This window comes from Ranitomeya variabilis, chromosome 1 (genome assembly GCF_051348905.1).
Source record: "Ranitomeya variabilis isolate aRanVar5 chromosome 1, aRanVar5.hap1, whole genome shotgun sequence".
Taxonomy (NCBI): Eukaryota; Metazoa; Chordata; class Amphibia; order Anura; family Dendrobatidae; genus Ranitomeya; species Ranitomeya variabilis.
Genome location: NC_135232.1, coordinates 828280986 through 828303772, shown reverse-complemented (window position 1 = coordinate 828303772; position 22787 = coordinate 828280986). Strand labels below are relative to the sequence as shown.

General features: G+C 41.6%; 1 protein-coding gene across 1 annotated transcript in view; it reads left to right on the top strand.

Annotated features, from left to right (window-relative positions):
• DNAH6 (dynein axonemal heavy chain 6) overlaps positions 1 to 22787 on the top strand; it is a 717942-nt gene that overhangs the window by 305629 nt on the left and 389526 nt on the right. Inside the window, exon 41 of the mRNA XM_077275462.1 lies at positions 11547 to 11678. Within this exon, the coding sequence (XP_077131577.1) occupies positions 11547 to 11678 (132 nt within the window). The remainder of the gene's footprint in view (positions 1 to 11546; positions 11679 to 22787) is intronic.

Genomic DNA, 22787 nt, shown 5'->3' with positions numbered 1-22787 from the left:
TAAGAAATTATGGAGCGCCTGCGGGGCATTGGGAAAGACCTAAACAATTTCCATGTTGCTTCACTACTTCTAAGAGGTCTACCAGAAAGCTAAGACACACGTAACTGCACTAGATGCACATCCAGATTATGAGCTTATATTGGATTATGCCAGTGGAAAGCTTGTAGATGAGTTTAAGCGCAAGACAGAAAGTGTAAGCAGCAGTCAGATATAAACATGAACAGCTCAACAATTGTATCCATGCATGGCACAGGCATCTTGCACATAGAGACCCAGAAGCAGTAGGAAAATTAGTTAAAAAACAACTTGCTGATGGTATTACAGTTGATCTGTGTAATCTGACAATGAAATGTACTAGCTGTCTTAAAGGTAAAATGTCAACAAAATCCTTTCCTAAGAATAGTACAACAAAGTCAGAACAGTTTCTGGACTTAATACACACAGGTGTTTGTAGTGCAATGAGTACTCAAACTCCTGGAAAGAAGAGATATTTTCTCACACTTATCGATGATTATTCAAGGTATACATTTGTTTATCTGCTTCACAACAAAGATGACATTCCAGAGAAACTTGAAACATATCTCGCTGAAGTACAACCACTGGCAAAAATTATGGAATCACCGGTCTTGGAGGATGTTCATTCAGTTGTTTAATTTTGTAGAAGAAAAGCAGGTCACAGACGTGGCACAAAACTAAAGTCATTTCAAATGGCAACTTTCTGGCTTTAAGAAACACTAAAAGAAATCAAGAACAAAAAATGTGGTAGTCAGGAATGGTTACTTTTTTATAAACCAAGCATAGGGGAAAAATTATGGAAATTCTGAGGAAAAAATTATGTAATCACTCTGTGAATTTTCATACCCAAAAATAACACCTGCATCAAATTAGATCTACTCGTTAGTCTGCATCTAAAAAGGAGTGATCACACCTTGGAGAGCTGTTGCACCAAGTGGACTGACATGAATCATGGCTCCAACATGAGAGATGTCAATTGAAACAAAGGCGAGGATTATCAAACTCTTAAAAGAGGGTAAATCATCACGCAATGTTGCTAAGATGTTGGTTGTTCACAGTCAGCTGTGTCTAAAATCTGGACCAAATACAAACAACATGGGAAGGTTGTTAAAGGCAAACATACTGGTAGACCAAGGAAGACATTAAAGCATCAAGACCGGAAACTTCAAGCAATATGTCTCCAAAACAGGAAATGCACAACAAAACAAATGAGGAAAGAATGGGTGGAAACTGGAGTCAATGTCTGTGACCAAACTGTAAGAAACCGCCTAAAGGAAATGGGATTTACATACAGAAAAGCTAAACGAAAGCCATCATTAACACCTAAACAGAAAAAAACAAGGTTACAGTGGGCTAAGGAAAAGCAATCGTGGACTATGGATGGCTGGTTGAAAGTCCTATTCAGTGATGAATCGCGAATCTGCATTGGACAAGGTGATAATGCTGGAACTTTTGTTTTTGTGCCATTTCAATTAAATTTATAAAGATGACTGACTGAAGAGAACATGCAAATTTCCACAGTCATTGATGATATGGGGATGCTTGTCAGGTAAAGGCACTGGGTAGATGGCTGTCATGACATCTTCAATAAATGCACAAGTTTATGTTGATATTTTAGACACTTTTCTTATCCCATCAATTAAAAGGATGTTTGGGGATGATGAAATCATTTTTCAAGATGATAATGCATCGTGCCATAGAGCAAAAATTGTGAAAACACTCCTTGAAAAAAGACACATAAGGTCAATGTCATGGCCTGCAAATAGTCTGCATCTCAATCGAATTGAAAATCTTTGGTGGAAGTTGAAGAAAATGGTCCATGACAAGGCCCCAACCTGCAAAGCTGATCTGACAACAGCAATCAGAGAAAGTTGGAGCCAGATCGATGAAGATTACTGTTTGACACTCATTAAGTCCATGTCTCAGAGACTGCAAGCTGTTATAAAAGCCAGAGGTGGTGCAACAAAATACTTGTGATGTTTTGGAGTATTTCTTTGTTTCTTTGTTTTTCATGATTCCATAATTTTTTCCTCCGAATTGAGTGATTCCATAATTTTTCTCCTATACTTGGTTAGAAAAGGTAACCATTACTGACTACCACATTTTTTGTTCTTGATTTCTTTTAGTGTTTCTTAAAGCCAGAAAGTTGCCATTTGAAATGATTTTAGTTTTGTGCCATGTCTGTGATCTGCTTTTTTTCTACAAAATTAAACAACTGAATGAACATCCTCCAAGGCCGGTGATTCCATAATTTTTGCCAGGGGTTGTATATAACAAATTTGAGAGAATGCCAAAAATTCCGCATGCAGATAATGGAACTGAACATACAATTAATGAGACCCAAAGCATTTTATGGAAAAATGGAATAGTGTTTCAGACCACTGTACCATATAACTCTGAACAAAATGCTGTGGCATAAAGAAGGAACCAGACACTTTGTAAAAGTGGAAAAACATTGCTATTTGACACAGATATACCAACCACATATTGGGGTGAAGCAATCATGACCACTTGCTATCTTCAAAACTGACAACCAGGTAAAAGCTACTGAGAAAACGACATTTGAGCAATGGAACAGCAAGAAGCCTGAACTACAACACATTAGAATATTCAAAATGTGTACATATTCCCAAAAAAAACATACCAAGTGGGAATCTCATGCAAAAAAAGTGGAGTACAGTGAAACCCAGAAAGGATATAGAACGCTGCACCCAGAAATGACCAAGGTCACAGTAAGCAGAGATGATGGATGAGAACTTGGTGTCCCTCAAGTTTCATGACATCATACCAGTTGTCCAGGTGAAGGAACATAAATAGATGAAAAGGATGTAGAAGTTTGGCTAGTTTCTTCAACCACTGAAGACGCAGCAGAAACATCAGGTAAACTTCAGGAGATTGGCGAGATCAAACAAGGGTATACCAGCTAAGCGTCTATCCTACTTTGTCAAAACAATACCTGATTCAGAGCCACAGTCATGGGATGACATGCAACACGTACATGTGCTTGAAAAACTGAAGTGGATTAATGCTGCTAATAAGGAAATGAAGACCCTTCATCAACTTCAAACTTGGAAACTCACCGAACTACCACAAGGCAGGAAAGCAATCAACTGGATTTTTAAGACCAAGTATGACTCCGAAGGCAAGGTTCTCAGATTTAAAGCAAGATTAGTCGCAATAGGATATTTTCAAAAATACGATGAAGATTATGATGCCTCATTTTCTATAGTTGCTATTCAGAACCACTATGGGACTAATATGGTAAGTAGTTGTTGAGTGGGAGTGTTGGAATAATGCTTATTATTGTACATATTTTACTAACTACTACTGTTTAATAGTGCATGAGTTTCTGTCTCCATCAATAGTGTTATATTGCCAATAATACAATGTTAAAACAAACAAAAAAAGAACCAGAAAGTTTCTGCTCGCTGTGTGTAACTGGAGCACATTTCTCTTTCCCTTTGCAAGCTGAAAGACAAGATGCTAAGAACCTAAGCTATACGAAACACCAGTTGTAAGCTGTGTTGTCTTTATTCCTGAAGAAACATATATTTCACTGTTGATTGGCTGGACAATACAGAGATTAATCCACTGCCAACACAAAGGCATCTCAGCTGCTTTTTACAGTGCCAGCAATAGCTATGAGACATCAGAAATCTCATTCACACACTTATTTTTTTCCCAAAAGTAAATTAGAAAGCTGCAGCCTTTTTTTTTTTTTTTAAGTCTGCATGCAGCATGTGACTTCTTTGAGCCTTTTTGCAGCTTTTTCGCAACATTTTTTCACCCATAACAAGCAATGAGAAAATGAAAAAACTCTGGAAAAAATGTAACGTCGTCTTCATGGCGTTTTTGGTGAATAAAACTAACTAGGTTAACCATGTAATCCGCATCCAAAAAATACTGAAAAAAAGCGACAAAAATACAGCAAAAATGCTGAATAATGGGTATTTGAATTCAAAAGAGCAGGTTTTGTTTGCAGAAAAAAGTGTAGCAAAAATGTTGCTTGTCAAAATATCCTTAGTTTATGAACATTTTGTAGAGCAGTGGTTGCATATGCTCACTAATATAACATTCACAAGACTCTGATCATATACTGTATTTATCCCCTATCCTGTGAATAGATAATTAAATGTGTTTATGGAATAACCTCTTTATTATTACACAGAGGAAGGGAAACAGTGGCCAATAGCAATTATTAAAATTAATATATATTTTTGTATAATAATAATAATAATAATAATCTTTATTTATATAGCGCCAACATATTCCTCATCGCTTTACAGTTTAACAGTTTCAAACACAACAGTCATAAGTAACAATGTTAACAATACAATAATTAAAGCAACATAAGACGACCCTGCTCGTGAGAGCTTACAATCTACAATTAGGTGGGAGAGATACAAAGTACAGGTGTGTATTTACAATGATGTATTTACAATGATGGTCCAGCCATCTTCAGGAAGTGGGGGATAGATGGAAGTAGTGAATGGGCTACACACAAACATAAAATGACTTTGATTAAGGAACGTGATAGGCCGCTCTGAACAAATGTGTTTTTAGGGAGCGCCTAAAACTATGCAAATTGTGAATGGTCCTAATATCTTGGGGTAGAGCATTCCAGAGGATTGTCACAGCACGGGAGAAGTCTTGGAGTCAGGAGTGAGAGGTACGGATTAGTGCATAGGTTAGTCGAAAGTGATTTGCAGAACGCAGAGGTCGGTTAGGCCGATAGACAGAAATGAAGGAGGAGATGTAAGGGGGTGCTGCACTGTGAAGAGCTTTGTGGGTGAGAACAAGTACTTTGAATTGGATTCTATAATGAATGGGCAGCCAGTGTAACGACTGGTGAAGAGCAGACGCGTCCAAGTAACGATTAGTTAGATAGACAACCCTGGCTGCTGCATTAAGGATAGACTGGAGAGGGGAAAGTCGAGTAAGGGGGAGGCCAATTAATAGAGCGTTGCAGTAGTCCAGGCGGGAGTGGATCAGAGCGACAGTGAGGGTTTTTGTTGTTTCCATAGTGAGAAAAGGGCGGATTCTAGAGATGTTCTTTAGGTGTAAGCGGTATGAGCGGGCAAAAGATTGTATATGGGATGTGAAGGAGAGATTGGAGTCAAACGTAACAACCAGACAGCGCGCCTGCTCCCGGGGTGTTATTATGGTGCCACCCACGGAGAGGGAAACGTCAGGTTTAGGGAGGTTAGTAGACGGTGGGAGCAGAAGAAGTTCAGTTTTGGAGAGGTTGAGTTTCAGATAGCGAGCGGATATGATGTTGGAGACTGCGGACAGACAGTCACTGGTGTTCTGTAGTACAGCTGGAGTAAGGTCAGGGGATGACGTGTATAGTTGTGTGTCGTCGGCATAAAGATGGTACTGAAAGCCAAATCTGCTGATGGTCTGTCCAATTGGGGCCATGTAGAGAGAGAGGAGAAGGGGGCCAAGGACTGAGTCCTGAGGTACCCAACAGTGAGAGGAAGAGAAGACGAAGTGGAGCCAGAGAACAGAACACTGAAGGAGCAGTCAGAAAGATAGGAGGAGAACCAGGAGAGAGCAGTGTCCTTAATGCCTAGTGACTGGAGCCTAGAGAGTAGGAGAGGGTGGTCAACAGTGTCAAAAGCTGCAGAAAGATCGAGAAGAATGAGCAGAGAGTGGTCACCATTACATTTTGCTGTCGGAAGGTCATTGGTCACTTTGATGAGTGCAGTTTCTGTCGAGTGTAGGGGCGGAAGCTGGACTGTAAAGGGTCTAGGAGGGAGTGAGTGGAGAGGTAACGGGTAAGGCAGGAGTAGACTAGGTGCTCCAAGAGTTTAGAGATGAAGGGGAGGTTGGAGACCGGTCTGTAGTTATTTGTGCAGGATGGGTCGAGGGCGGGTTTCTTTAGTAACGGAGTAATGATAGAGTGTTTGAAGGAGGACGGGAAAATTCCTGAGGAGAGTGAGAGATTAAAGATTGTAGTTAGGTGAGTAGTGACGACTGGAGAGAGAGACTGGAGGAGATGAGAGGGAATGGGGTCGGTAGTGCATGTAGTCAGACGAGAAGAAGAGAGGAGCCTGGAGACTTCTTCTGTGATGGGATAAATGTGGAGAGTGAGCCAAGGCTGTTTTACTTTGTGTTTGGAGGTTCTGATGGTGAGGGTAGCTACTTGGTCCAGGGTGCTTCTAAGAGTGTCATTGTAGTGATGTACAGCCAGATCATTACAGGAAAAAGAGGAGATTGGGGACAGTGATGAGTGGAAGGAGTCTCAAAGTGTATGAGGGTTAATGGCTTGTAGATTTCTGACTGAATGGTAGGTTGGAGTGTGCTGGAGTGAGCGAGGATTTGTGAGCATGAAGGAGAGAATGTTGTGGTCAGAGAGGGGAAGCGGTGAGTTATTTAGGTAGGAGATTGAACACAGCTGGACAAAGACCAGATCAAGGGTGTTACCGTCCTTGTGTGTCTCAGAGGTTGAGAGCTGAAAGAGGCAGAGCGAAGTGGTTAGTGATAGAAGCTGGGATGCAGATGTTGAAGTGGGGCTGTTTATGGGGATGTTGAAGTCTCCCAGGATAAGGGTTGGGAGTTCTGAATGACATGAAATGCAGCAGACAGGCAGAGAAATGGTCCAGGAAGTGGGTGGGTGAGCCTGGGGCCTGTACATGACCGCTACTTTGAGGGAGAGGGGACGGAAGAGCCTGATGGTGTGGACCTCAAAAGAAGGGAATGCGAGTGATGGAGCTGGGGGGTGACCTGGAAGGTGCATTGTGGGGAGAGGAGTATGCCGACTCCACCACCAGGTCTGTTTGTGGGTCTCGGGGAATGGGAGAATTGTAGGCCACCATGGGATATGGCAGCAGGGGAGACAGTATCAGAATCCTGGATCCAGGTTTCAGTGAGGGCTAATTGATTTAGAGAGTTATTCAGAAAGTAGTTGTGCAGGAAAGGAAGCTTGTTACATACAGAACATGGATTCCAAAGGGCACAATTAAAAGAAGGAGATGAGGGAGTGCAAGTAATATTAATAAGGTTAATAAATAAATTAATATTATTAATGTTATTAATAAATTAAGAAATATTATCTACTCTCACTTTATTTTTTACTCTTAGCTTTTCCTTTGGTCAAGGAAGAACCAGGGGAAAATAATCCCACATATATCCTTCATTCTGGCAATTATTTTATGTTTCCAATTATAACAGATAGGGCTCATAATCATCTGCGAGGAAAACGGACGATTGCAATCCGATAAAAAACTTTAACCAATGTTAATCTAAAAATCCCTGCTCATCTGCGATTTTCTCAGCTGAAATCGACAGAGAAAAAAATCACAGCATGCTGCAATCATGCCTCGCATCCGGACGAGACTCGCCAATGCAAGTCAATGGGAGTGATAAGAACTCTCACGGCACTTGGACCATGCAAGTCGCATCTGATTTTAACACACCTATGTCCTTGAAAACCTGACATTTCAGCAACCGCAAGCAGTAAAGTCACAGCGTGACCCTTCAAAATAGAATAGACAGAATAGATAAATACACATAGAATTGATAGATATAAAGATGTCAGTGAAATAAATAATTACTATAGTGCTTGTGTAGCTTACTGTACATGTATTTAATTAATTAATAAATAAATATTTGAAAAAAATGGCATGGGATCCCCCAACATTTTATTAACCAGCAGAGAGAAAGCTGATAGCTAGAGGCAGATATTTATAGCCTGGGAAGGGGGTAATACCCGTGGATCTTCCCAGGCTATTAATATCAGCTCACTGCTGTATAATTAGCTTTTTCTGGATATAAAAATGGGAGACCCCCCAAAAAATTACATAGGGTCCCCATATAATTATAACTCCTTTCACCTCACTGGTGCCACCACGAGCGTGAGAAAGTTCTCGAGCTCTCAGTGCCATCAGAAATGTCATTGGAGTTCAGAGGCAAAGAACTCCATTCAACTCAAGTTTTCACAAGGTGACATCAGTTAGGTGAAAGGAGTTTATTGGATTTGAACCCCACTCAACTTTACCAAGTCACCGCGAGACACTGAGCTGAGCAAACAGTTGAGTGTCTCTGCTGGATGGCAGGCTGTATAGTCAAATCATGCAGCAATGCAGCCTGCCATCTAGATTTTGCAAAGCTAGATGTCTCGTGGGACATTTGTATTATTATCTTCTCGGTAGACAGGTGAGGAATATTGTTGTTTATTATTTTAATTATTTTCCAGGAGACATTGGCTTCACTGGATTGGGTGTTGCTCTCACTATACGTGTTTTTGGTCAATTTAGGTTCATTAAAGGAGTCTGTGTCATTATTTCAAATATAGGACTGTATTCTGGGTGTTATTTTTAAAAAAATTGGACTATGGGGTTAGCAATGGGGGTGACTTATAGATGCCTCTCCATTACTAACCTCTGGGTTTGATGTCACTTGACAATACAAGGGGGACATCAATCCCAATACTATCACTCCAGTTGCCATTGCACCAGGGTAAGTGGGAAGAGCGAGGCTAAGTGCCAGAATTGCTGCATTTTATGGATGCTCCTTTTATGGGGCGGCTGAGAACTGATGTTTTAGTCCAGGAGGGGCTAATAGCCATGGCCTCTTTTTAGTCTATTAATATCAGCCTAGCCTTTGCTGGTTATTTACCCCTTAACCCACGAGCCTGTTTTCACCTTCATGACTATCAAATTTTACAATTCTGTCTGACAAGTGTCACTTTGTGTGGAAAATACTCTGGAACGCTTCAACGGATACCACTGATTCTAAGATTGTTTTTTTTCTTGATATATTGTACTTTATGATAGTGGTAACATTTCTTCAATAAGACTTGCATTTATTTGTGAAAAAGATGGAAATTTGTCAAATTTTTTAAATTCAGCAATTTTCAAACTTTTAATTTTTATGCCCTCAAATCAGAAAGTTATATCACACAAAATAGTTAATAAATAACATTTCCCACATGTCAATTTTACATCAGCACAATATTTGAAACATTTTTTTTTTGTTAGGAAGTTATAATGGTTAAAATTTGACCATCATTTTCCAGCAAAATTTACAAAACCATTTATTAGGGACCACATCACATTTGAATGTGGAAGGAAAAAATGAACATTTAACTTTTTGTTTTATTTTATTTTAGACCCAATTTCTTTTTTTTTGAAGAGTAACAAGAAAAAATGGACCCCAAAATTTCTTGAGCAATTTCTCATGAGCATGCTGATATCCCATATGTGAGGGAAACCACTGTTTGGGCACACAGCAGGGCTTGGAAGATAAGGAGCGCCATTTGACTTTTCTAATGCAAAAATTGCTGGAATAATTAGTGGGCGCCATGTCGAGTTTGGAGAGCCCCTGATGTGCCTAAACAGTGGAAACCCACCGCAAGTGACACCATTTTGGAAACTACACCCCTCAGGAAACTTATCTAGATGTGTAGTGAGCACTATGAACCCTCAGGTGCTTCACAGAAGTTTATAACATTGAGCCGTGAAAGTAAAAAAAAAAACATTTTCCCCACATTTTCAGCCTCGAATTTTGCATTTTTCAAGGGTAATGGGAGATATTGCACCATATAATTTGTTGTGTAATATCTCCTGAGTACAGAGTACAGACACCCCATGTGTGGTGGTAAAATAATGTTTAATCTCACGGCAGGGCTCAGAAAAGTAGGAGTGACGCTTTGGAATGCAGACTTTGATGGAATGGTCTGTCGGTGTCCTATGATGTGCCAAAACAGTGGAAGACAAGTGACACCATTTTCAAAGCTAGACCCCTCAAGGAATGTATCTAGATGTGTGGTGAGCACCCTGAAACCCCCCCCCCCCCAGCTGCTTCACAGAAGTTTATAACGTAGAGCAGTGAAAATAAAAAAAATCAATTTTATCCACAAAAATGTTATTTTATCCCTATTTTTTTTAGTTTCACAATTATAGCAGGAGAAAATGGACCCTAAAATTTGTTGTGCAATTTCTGCTGAGTACACTGATACCCCATATGTGGTTGAAAACTACTTTTGAGGCACAGTGCAAAACTCAGAAGGGAATAAGCGCCATATTGGAGTTCACATTTTCCTGGGCAGGCTTTAGGGTGCCATGTCACATTTGCAGAGCCCATGAGGTGCCAGAACAGCAGAACCCCCCACAAGAGACCACATTTTACAAACTACACCTCTTAATGAATTCATGTATGGCTGCAGTGATCATATTGACACCACAGGTGGGTCACAGAATGTTATACCACTGGGCAATGAAGAAAAAATATTTTTTTTTACCACCAAAATTTTGTTTTGGCCCCAGATTTTACATTTTCACGCTGGGAAATATTTAAAAATGGCACCAAAATTTGTCCCACAATTTCTGCTGAATGTAGAAATACCCCAAATGCGCCTGTACAGTGCTACTTAGCCATACGGAGTACAGTAAACTACACACGCAAAGAACTGATTGTATATCTCACTCACATATTTATATCTTCCTGTATGTATCTCTCTTTATATCTCTCTAATATACTGTATGTATATATATATATATATATATATATATATATATATATATACATACAGTGGGGAAAGAAAGTATTTAGTCAGCCACCAATTGTGCAAGTTCTCCCACTTAACCCATTACTTGCCAAATAAAAATTTTAACAGGTACGAATTTTTCAGAAAAGGGTGTCCCAATATTCAATTAAAAATGACAATGACATGATTTCCTATTTTGAAAACATTCATTTTACAAACACAACACAAAAAATTTGACCTAATTATAAAAATTATAAAATCTTAGTTGCTAGAAGCTAAAGATTTGGCATCCCAAAAAAAGGACATTGGTAGATAATGGGTTAAAAAGATGAGAGAGGAATGTAATTGACATCATAGGTAGACCACAACTATGAGAGTCAAAATGAGAAAACAAATCCAGAAAATCACCTTGTCTGATTTGGCAAGATTTATTGGGGGAGGGGATAGCTTATTTACATAGAATCTTATCAACAGCAACCATCTTCTCCTATCTGAGTAATGGGAAAATCTATCTTTACAGAATACAGATTTCACCAGAAAATTGAGAATATTGAGAGTAAAAGATCAGTCATGGCAGAATAAGAAGCAGATTTCTCAGATAAGATATATTTAATAGTTGCTTATTTTCTTGTGTGCTATTGATTTATGGTATAAAAATTAAAACAACTGCTACTCTTAAGCTGAGCTGCAATACCGGCCACAGCCCATGGAGTAGAGTTGCAATGTTTTTGGTAAGAAGTAAGTAACAGCTTCCTTTTGGTCCAACCATCTTACCTTCTTGTAATTCGTAAAGACTCACTTAATGTTTTAGGCTCTCAAAAGAGAAATGCCTATTTTGCTTTTCTAGTCAATAGATTTCACAGCTGGACACAATGTTACACTGACTGGTCATTTTGTCAGTAAAATAGAGAGCTTCATTGTATTTCCATTTTGTGGCTCTATTCTGATGCGCGTATCATTTCCTAGCTTTGGCTGCTTTCTTCTGTATCTCACTGTCCTCTTTGATTCAAATTGTGCATGATGTTATTTTCTTCTCCCTCAGGATGTAACTATTGCAGCTGCTTGTGCTCCTCCAGGTGGGGGTCGGAATCCAGTAACTCCACGCTTTCTACGACACTTCAGCATGTTGTGCCTGCCAACACCCTCCGAGCACAGCCTTAAACAGATTTTTCAGGTCAGTGATTCCTTCAACACAACCAGGAAAAGTAGTTACGTCAATTTCATGTGCGCTGACAAGCTTCAGTAAGATTGGATTTTTCTTAATCCAGAGGAGAAAACATTTTATCCTAGGCTGAAATTTAGCAACTCTATAATTGGGAGAAAAGTCAAAAAAGGTCACAGGGAATTGCCGAAACGGAGATGCCTGGTGCACATTGGGTAATTCCACTGCACACAGTTTAGGGCAGTTCTATTAGTTAAAACGTATTTTTAGCCTGTCACCTTATGTTTCACTCAGTTACGAATAACTTTAAAGAGAATGTCATCAGAAAATGACCTGTAGTTTAAATCAAGTTTCTTTTTATATTAAAGAATGGCTAAACATTAAACGTTTTGGAGTCACGAGACCCGCTGATCATTCAAACCAAGGGAACAGAATCCCTAAGCTTCTGGCTCTTGGATTAAACGGAGCTATGTTTAGACCTACAGTCTTCCTATTGAGCTCATACGTCTCTCTGTTCGTGCTCATGGATAAATAAGAACACTTTGTCTTACTGTTGTGACAAAGTCACTGGCACAGTGCTGCAGGGGAGATATGTTTCATTGATGCTATAAGCTTCAGTGATTTGAAACCCAGAAGTTTGCTTTAGCACGCTATGTATTGAGAGGGGTTAAACTGGGGCTAGGTTTTATAGACAACCATAGAGTGGGTGGGAGGTTCTCCATCTTATCTTAGCCCCATGGTGTAGATAAGGTGGACAACTTCTTACCCACTCTGAAGTTGTTCACAAAAACCCACCCCTTAATATGGCCTTTTATCCCCTCTCAACACATAGTGTGCTGGAGCAAAGTTCTGGGTTTCATATCACTGAATCTAATAGCCTCAGTGAAACATATCTCCCCTCCAGCACTTTGCCAGTAACTTGGTCACACTGTCAATATACAATAATACATGAGGAAAGTGTGCCTCCAATAAGTTAGGCCTAAGGAAAAATTTTCTTTTTTTTAAAAATAACTACTTTGTGTTTTTTTTTTTTTTAAAGGATCATCCAATTTTCTTATCTATATAATTTTCTAATGAATTGACATATCTCTTTTCTTTCAATTCATTATGTATTCATATTTTTATAGTACTAGTAGACATTGTATATTATATGTTTCTATTCTCTTCTGACCCTTTAATCTGATCAAGATGCCAGGTGTCATATTACTTGAGGTGTGAATGAAAAAACTATAATAACTATAATAAACACATGTAACAAAGTATTCCAGCTTTATCTTGTCTCAGTTACATATATCTATATATATAATTGTCTAAGGGTTTTTCCGTCTGTCTGTCTGTCTGTCTTTCTTTCTGTCTGTCTGTCTGTTTGAAAAAGAACTTATTGTTCGAAACATGTAGCTTGCTGCTATTTCTTCTCCTGTGAACCATGTTTTTGGACTCTGGATTCTATCTTCAATAAATTTTGATATTTTTGGAAGCTGGATTTTCTCCTCTATTTGTTCTCTTGTCTGTCTGTCTGTCTTGGAAATCCAGCCTCTCTGATTGGTCGAGGCCGCCGGGCCTCGACCAATCAGAGACGGGCACAGCATGGCGACGATGATGTCATAATGGAAATCCCGCGTCTCTGATTAGTCGAGGCCGCCAGGCCTCGACCAATCAGCGACGGGCACAGTATCGACGTAGATGTCATAATGGTTGCCATGGCGACGATGATGTCATAAAGGTTGCCTCGACCAATCAGCGACGGGCACAGTCTGCCGCGAATTCTGGAATCATCATTGTCCATTTACTACGGGGACATGCATATTCTAGAATACCCGATGCATTAGAATCGGGCCACAGTCTAGTCTATTATATAATTGTCCAAGGGTCACTTCCGTCTGTCCTTCTGTCTGTCTGTCTTTCTGTCTGTCTGTCACGGATATTCATTGGTTGCGGCCTCTGTCTGTCATTGAAATCCAAGTCGCAAATCACGACCAATCAGCGACGGGCACAGTCCGGCGGCAAATGGCCGCTCCTTCCTCCCCGCAGTCAGTGCCCGCTCCATAATCCCCTCCAGTCAGCGCTCACACAGGGTTAATGGCAGCGGTAACAGACCACGTTATGCCGCGGGTAACCCACTCCGTTACCGCTGCTATTAACCCTGTGTGACCAACTTTTTACTATTGATGCTGCCTATGCGGCATCAATAGTTAAAAGATCTAATGTTAAAAATAATAAAAAAATAAAAAATCGCTATATACTCACCGTCTGTCGGCCCCTCGGATCCAGAACCGGCCTTTCCCGCTCCTCGCAACGCTCCCGTGACCGCTCCATGCATTGCGGTCTCGCGAGATGATGACGTAGTGGTCTCGTGAGACCGCTATGTCATCATCTCGCGAGACCTCAATGCACTCTTGGGACCAGAGCGCGCGAGGAGCGTTGGTAACCGCTTTGCCTGCATCCGGGGACAACGAAAGGTGAGTATATGACTTTTTTATTTTGATTCTTTTTTTTAACAGGGATATGATGCCCACATTGCTATATACTGCATTGGCTGTGCAATATACTACATGGGCTGTGCAATATAATATGTGGGCTGTGCAATATAATATGTGGGCTGTGCAATATACTACATGGGCTGTGCAATATAATACGTGGGATGTGCAATATAATACGTGGGCTGTGCAATATACTACGTGGGCTGTGCAATATAATACATGGGCTGTGCAATATAATACGTGGGCTGTGCAATGTACTACATGGGCTGTGCAATATAATACGTGGGCTGTGCAATATAATACGTGGGCTGTGCAATATACTACGTGGGCTGTGCAATATACTACGTGGGCTGTGCAATATACTACGTGGGCTGTGCAATATAATACGTGGGCTGTGCAATATACTACGTGGGCTGTGCAATGTACTACGTGGGCTGTGCAATGTACTGCATGGGCTGTGCAATATACTACGTGGGCTGTGTTATACACTACGTGGCCTGTGTTGTACACTATGTGGCCTGTGTTATACACTACGTGGGCTGTGTTATACACTACGTGGGCTATGTTATATACAGTTATATGAAAAAGTTTGGGCACCCCTATTAATCTTAAGCTTAATGTTTTATAAAAATAGTTTTTTTTTGCAACAGCTATTTCAGTTTCATATATCTAATAACTGTTGGACACAGTAATGTTTCTGCCTTGAAATGAGGTTTATTGTACTAACAGAAAATGTGACAGGTGCATAAGTATGGGCACCCTTATCATTTTCTTGTTTTAAATACTCCTACCTTCTTTTTACTGACTTACTAAAGCACTTTTTTTGGTTTTGTAACCTCATTGAGCTTTGAACTTCATAGCCAGGTGTATGCAATCATGGGAAAAGCTACTTAACCCCTTCGCGACATGCGCCGTACTAGTACTGCGCTGCCGGCACTGCATTAGTGCCAGCCGCAGTACTAGTACGGCGCCGCCATTTTCCGGTCACCGCGTCGCATCGCGCGGTGATCGGGACCCGATGGCTGCTGTCCCTGACAGCAGCCATCCCTGCACGTAGCTCCGGGGGGTTGCACCGCCCCCCCGCATCAGCGATCGCTGTGATTGGCTGGTCAATTCTGACCAGCCAATCACAGCGAAATAACAATAAAGTTAAGAAAAAAAAAAAAAAAAAAGCATGTGACAGGCTGTGATTGATGCTGTGTGACGTCGCACCAATCACAGCCGTCACAGTAGGTGGGGTGATCGCCACGTCACCTCACCTGATTAACCCCTATGGCGCTGATTGGCTGAACAATAGCTTCTAGCCAATCAGCGCCAAAGGGGTTAATTTAAAATACCGATCACCGCCCTGCACGCCATCTTTCTCTCAGATTTGGCGTGCAGAGCGGTGGTCTAAGCCCCTCTGTGATACCTGAGTCAAAGATTTCATTGGTGGCCAGTGCGATCGTCCCGGCGATCTCCTGCCTCCTGTGCTGTGCTGATCTCCAGCTTGTGCTCCTGTGCCGTGTGCTCTCTGCTGCCACCTGCTGCTGTGTGAGGCCTGTGATCACAGCAGCAGCAGCAGCACCTCCCCCACCCCTTTCCCATCCCCCCATCCCTGTTCCAGTACCCCCTCCCTCCCCCTCCCCCACCCTCCAATTGACTTTTTTTGCGCACTTTTTTGCGCTTTTTTTCCTGTGCGCGGCGTCCCGCGCAGAGCATTCGTGCTCTTCCTGTGTCCACAGCGCTCTGATCAGTATCGCTGCTGATCAGAGACTGCGCCACAGGACTCTTTTTTTTTTAGCTAGTTAGCGTAGCAGACGTTGCAGTCTAAGCGACGTCCGTTTTTTTTTTTTTAGAAAAAAAATAGTAGTTAGTACAGTGTAGTTTTAGACGTAACAAGGTAGCGTAGCCGGCGCCACTGTTTGGTGACGTCCCCCATCCCTGTTCCAGTACCCCCTCCCCCCCCTCCAATTAAATTTTTAGCGCACTTTTTTGCGCTTTTTTTCCTGTGCGCGGCGTCCCGCGCAGAGCATTTTGTGCTCTTCCTGTGTCCGCAGCTCTTTGATCAGTATCGCTGCTGATCAGAGACTGCGCCACAGGACTCTTTTTTTTTTTTTTAGCTAGTTAGTGCAGCGGACGTTGCAGTCTAAGCAACGTCCGATTTTTTTTTTTACAAAAATATAATAATAGTAGTTAGTACAGTGTAGTTTTAGACGTAGATTAGCTGGTGTCACAGAGTTAGTGACAACCGGTCTTTTTTTTTTAGAGAAAAAAAAAATTGTACAGAGTAGTTTAGTGGTAGCGTGTTAGTGTAGCCGGCGTCACAGCGTTAGTGACGACCGATCATCTTTTAGAAAAAAAAAATCGTACAGAGTAGTTTTATAGGTAGGGAGGTAGCGTCTTTTTTGCATAAAAAAATCTGCTATCGCCGGATAATCTCTAGTGCATTAGGGGAGCGTACGTCACACTGTTAGTGGCGTTCGCATTTTTTTGTAAAAAGAATAATTAGTTTTGTCGTCTAATTTTTAGCGCGTTCATTAGGGGAGCGTACGTCACACTGTTAGTGGCGTTCGCTTTTCTTTTGTAAAAAGAATAATTAGTTGCGTCGTCTAATTTTTAGCGCGTTCATTAGGGGAGCGTACGTCACACTGTTAGTGGCGTTCGCTTTTCTTTTGTAAAAAGAATAATTAGTTGCGTCGTCTAATTTTTAGCGCGTTCATTGAGGGAGCGTACGTCACACTGTTAGTGGCGTTCGCTCTTCTTTTGTAAAAAGAATAATTAGTTGCGTCATCTAATTTTTAGCGCGTTCATTAGGGGAGCGTACGTCACACTATTAGTGGCGTTCGTTTTTTCTTTTGCAAAAAAAAGATTTAGTTGCGTACGGTAAATTTATACTTTTTTTTTATACAAACTTATTTTTTTACATCTGTTTTTCCTTTTCATCTTTTTTTCTTGTTTCTTCTACATTTTTTCTCACTACTTGTTTTTTCTCTCTGATTGGTTATAATAAAGAGTACCCTATACAAAAGCCCCACACATTACACGTGTAAAAGCACCACTTACACACACATCCCCAGGGTTTGGGAAAAAAAAATGGCCCATTCGTCAACAAGGCGCTATTCACCAGAGGAGGCTTACGCCATCCTTGCGTCCGACACGGATACAGCCAGTGAGGAAGATCCCACATTCCTCTATTCCTCCTCCTCCTCCTCCTCCTCCTCCTCCTCCTCCTCCTCATCATCATCATCATCAACATCCTCCTCCTCATCTGGTGAGGAAGGACCCCCAACAAGGCGCCGAAGGACCCAGGCAACTCCTGCAGCAATCGATCCCGTATGGATTGCACCCCCTGAAAATTTTCAGCCCGTCATTCCGGATTTCAGCAGCAGCTCAGGAATCCAGTTTGACACGACTGGCCTCACTGAAATTGACTTCTTCAAATTCTTTTTCAGTGATGAAATAATAAATCTTATGGTGGCCCAGACGAACCTTTATGCCCAGCAATTTTTCACCCAAAATCCCACATCATCTCACGCCAGATGGACCCCCGTAAATGCAGCAGAGATTATGACATTTTGGGGAATTGTGCTGCATATGGGCATAATCAAAAAGCCAAAGCTTCGGCAATACTGGAGTACTGAAATTCTCTACAGTACACCGGTATTCCGCATGGCCATGAAAAGGACACGATTTGAAAGGATCCAAAAATTTTTGCATTTCAGTGATAATGCGCAGTGTCCTCCCCGAGACGATCCAAACTTTGATCGTCTATATAAAATTCGGCCAGTGATTGAACATTTCAGCAGAAAATTTGCTGAGGCGTACACACCCCAGAGGGACATCGCTATTGATGAATCTCTGGTTCATTTCAAAGGGAGGCTAAAATTCCGACAGTACCTGCCCAGTAAGAGGTCCAGGTACGGAATAAAGCTGTACAAACTGTGCGAGAGTACCTCAGGGTACACCCACAGATTTAGGGTCTATGAGGGTAAGGACACCCAAATTAACCCCCCTGAATGCCCCCCCATCCTGGGGGTGAGTGGGAAAATTGTGTGGGAATTGCTGCACCCACTGCTGGATAAGGGTTATCACCTCTACATTGATAACTTTTACACCAGCATCCCACTCTTCAAGGCCCTCTCTGCCAGAGGTACAGCTGCATGTGGCACCGTGCGAAAAAATCAGCGAGGCCTCCCTAAGCCGCTAATGGGACAAATGCTGAGAAAAGGGGAAAGCAGAGCCAAATGCAGCGACAACATGCTGGTGGTCAAGTATAAGGACAAAAGGGATGTCCTTATCCTGACCACCATACACCGTGACAACAGCACCCTTGTCACTGTTCGTGGGACCACAACACAAGTCCCAAAGCCAGATTGTATCCTGGATTACAATCGGTACATGGGGGGTGTGGATCTCTCAGATCAGGTCCTCCAACCATACAGTGCCATGCGTAAAGCTTACGTATGGTACAAAAAATTGGCCGTGCACATTGTACAGATGGCAATGTACAATGCATTTGTGCTGTTCCGATCTACAGGCAATACGGGGGGGACCTTCCTTCAGTTTCAGGAGGTAGTCATCAAGGCCCTAATGTTTGGCACACAGGGAGGTGAGGGACCCAGTACTTCTGAATCTGATAGTGCCCGTGTTGTCCCAGGTCAACATTTCCCAGGACAGGTTCCCCAAACAGCGAGGACAGGACGATCACAAAAACGGTGCAGAGTATGTTCCAAGAGGGGAATCCGAAAGGACACAACTTACCATTGTGAAACCTGCCCTGAGAAACCTGGCCTTTGCATTAAGGATTGCTTCAAAGCATACCACACATCCACAAATTAATAAAATTAGTTTATACCCTGTTGACACAACACACTTTTATTATCTGATGTACCGAGCACATCTTACACATAACACCACATTATAAATTCATACACCAGTAAAAGCAAAAGAATTAAAATCAATACTATAAAACTATGCCTCTAGATATATTCCTTCAGGGGTGTAGTTTCCAAAATGGGGTCACTGGTGAGGCACTTGGAGGTTTACGGTGCTCACCACATATCTAAATAAATTCCTTGGGAGGTCCAGTTTCCAAAATGGGGTCACTGGTGAGGCACTTGGAGGTTTACGGTGCTCACCACATATCTAAATAAATTCCTTGGGAGGTCCAGTTTTCAAAATGGGGTTACTTGTGGGAGATTTCCACTGTTGAGGCACATTAGGGGCTCTGCAAACACAACATGACGCCCGCAGACCATTCCATCAAAGTCTGCAATCCAAAACGTCACTTATTCCATTCCAAGCCCCGACGTGTGCCCAAACAGTGGTTTTTCCCCACATATGGGGTATCGGCGTACTCATGAAAAATTGCACAACATCTTTTTCTGTCTATTTTGTCCTATAACCTTTGGGAAAATAAAAAAAATCGTAGCTAAAAGATCATTTTTGTAGAAAAAATGTGTTTACTTTTTTTTACGACTCATCGTTATGATTTTTGGTGAGGCACTTGGAGGTTCACGGTGCTCATCACATAGCTAGATAAGTTCCTTGAAGAGTCTAGTTTCCAAAATGGGGTCACTTGTGGCGGTTTTCCACTGTTTAGGTACATCAGGGGCTCTCCAAACGCGACATGGTGTCCGATCTCAATTCCAGCCAATTTTGGTTTCAAAAAGTCAAATGGCGCTCCTTCCCTTCCGAGCCCTGCAGTGCGCCCAAACAGTGGTTTTCCCCCACATGTAGGGTATCAGTGTATTCAGGAGAAATTGCACAACAACTTTAGTGGTCCATTTTCTCCTTTTATACTTGTGAAGATGAAAAAATTGTTGCTAAAAGATCATTATGTGGAAAAAAAAGTTAACTGTTAATTTTTTCCTTCCACATTCCGTTAATTCCTGTGAAGCACCTGAAGGGTTAATAAACTTCTTGAATGTGGTTTTGAGTACATCAAGGGGTGTAGTTTTCAGAATGGTGTCACTTTTGGGTATTTTAAATCTTATAAGCCCCTCAAAGTGACTTCAAACGTGATGTGGTCCCTAAAAAAAATGGTAGACATGTGGGAAATGTTATTTATTACCTAATTTGTGCGATATGAGTCTCTAATGCAAGGGTATAAAAATTCAAAGTTTGAAAATTGCAAAATTTTCAAAATTTTCACCAAATTTCTGTTTTTTTCACAAATAAACGCAAGTAATATCAAATACATTTTGCCACTATCATGAAGTACAATATGTCACGAGAAAACAATGTCAGAATCACCAGGATCCGTTGAAGCGTTTCAGAGTTATGACCTCATAAAGTGACAGTGGTCAGAATTGTAAAAATTGGCCGTGTCACTTAGGTGAAAACAGGCTTTGGGGTGAAGGGGTTAAAGTGGCCACTTGCAAGTTGTTCTCCTGTTTGAATCTCCTCTGAAGAGTGGCATCATGGGCTCCTCAAAACAACTGTCAAATGATCTGAAAACAAAGATTACTCAACATAGTTGTTTGTTCAGGGGAAGGATACAAAAAGCTGTCTCAGAGATTTAACCTGTCAATTTCCACTGTGAGGAACATAGTACGGAAATGGAAGAACACAGGTACAGTTCTTGTTAAGGCCAGAAGTGGCAGGCCAAGAAAAACATCAGAAAGGTCTTCAAGAAGAATGGTGAGATCAGTCAAGGACAATCCTCAGACCACCTCCAGAGAGCTGCAGCATCAACTTGCTGCAGATGGTGTCACTGTGCACGGTCAACTATACAACGCACTTTGCACAAGGAGAAGCTGTATGGGAGAGTGATGCGAAAGAAGCCGTTTCTGCAAGCACGCCACAAACAGAGTCGGCTGAGGTATGCAAAAGCACATTTGGAGAAGCCAATTTCTTTTTGGAAGAAGGTCCTGTGGACTAATGAAACCAAGATTGAGTTGTTTGGTCATGCAAAAAGGCGTTATGCATGGCAGCAAAAAAACACAGCATTCCAAGAAAAACATTTGCTACCCACAGTAAAATTTGGTGGAGGTTCCATCATGCTTTGGGGCTGTGTGGCAATGCCGGCACCGGGAATCTTGTTAAAGTTGAGGGACGCATGGATTCTTCTCAGTATCAGCAGATTCTTGACAATAATGTTCATGAATCAGTGACAAAGTTAAAGTTACGCAGGGGATGGATCTTTCAGCAAGACAATGATGCAAAACACCACTCCAAATCTACTCAGGCATTCATGCAGAGGAACAATTACACTGTTCTGGAATGGCCATCCCAGTCCCCAGACCTGAATATCATTGAACATCTGTGGAATCATTTGAAGAGGTCTGTCCATGCTCGGCGACCATCAAACTTAACTGAACTGGAATTGTCTTGTAAAGCGGAATGGTCAAAAATACCTTCATCCAGGATCCAGGAACTCATTAAAAGCTACAGGAAGCGACTAGAGGCTGTTATTTTTGAAAAAGGAGGATCTACTAAATATTAATGTCACTTTTCTGGTGAGGTGCCCATTCTTATGCACCTGTCAAATTTTGTTTGAATGCAGATTGCACATTTTCTGTTAGTACAATAAACCTCATTTCAAGGCAGAAACATTACTGTGTCCAACAGTTATTAGATATATGAAACTGAAATAGCTGTTGCAAAAAAACCAATTTTTTATAAAACATTAAGCTTAAGATTAATATGGGTGCCCAAACTTTTTCATATAACTGTACTGCGTGCGTGGGCTGTTATATACTACGTGAGCTGTATTATATGCTACGTGGGCTGTTATAAAATACGTGGCTGTGTTATATGCTATGTGGGCTATTATACACTCCGTGGGCTGTGCTATATACTACGTGGGCTGTGTTATATACTACTTGGCTGTGCTATATTCTCCGTGGGCTGTGCTATATACTCCGTGGGCTGTGCTATATACTACGTGGCTGTGCTATATACTACGTGGCTGTGCAATATACTACGTGGCTGTGCTATTTACTACATGGGCTGTTTTATACTGCATGGCCAGCCGCGAACAATCAGCGACAAGGGCAGTCCTGTGTATTCAATGTATTCTAAAATCTTCATAAATAAACTACATACATATTCTAAAATACCCGATGCGTTAGAATCAGGCTACCATCTAGTCTACTATATAATTGTCTAAGGGTCACTTCCTTCTGTCTGTCTGTCTGTCTGTCTTTCATCTGTCTGTAACGGAAATCCCAAGTCGCTGATTGGTCGCGGCAAAACAGCCACGACCAATCAGCGACGGGCACAGTCTGGCGGCAAAATGGCCGCTCCCTACTCCCCACAGTCAGTTCCCGCTCCATACACCCCTCCAGTCAGCGCTCACACAGGGTTAATGGCAGCGTTAATGGCCCGCGTTATGCCGCGGTGTAACGCACTCCGTTAACGCTGCTATTAACCCTGTGTGACCAACATTTTACTATTGATGCTGCCTATGCTGCATCAATAGTAAAAAGATCTAATGTTAAAAATAATTTAAAAAATACAAAATCATTATATACTCACCTTCCAGATCCAGCCCAGGCCTTTCCCTCTCCTTGCGACGCTCCGGTGACCAGTCCATGCATTGCGGTCTCGCGAGATGATGACGTAGCGTGGGCTGAGCTATATACTACGTGGGCTGTGCTATATACTTCGTGTCTGTGCTATATACTACGTGGCTGTGCTATATACTGTGTGGCTG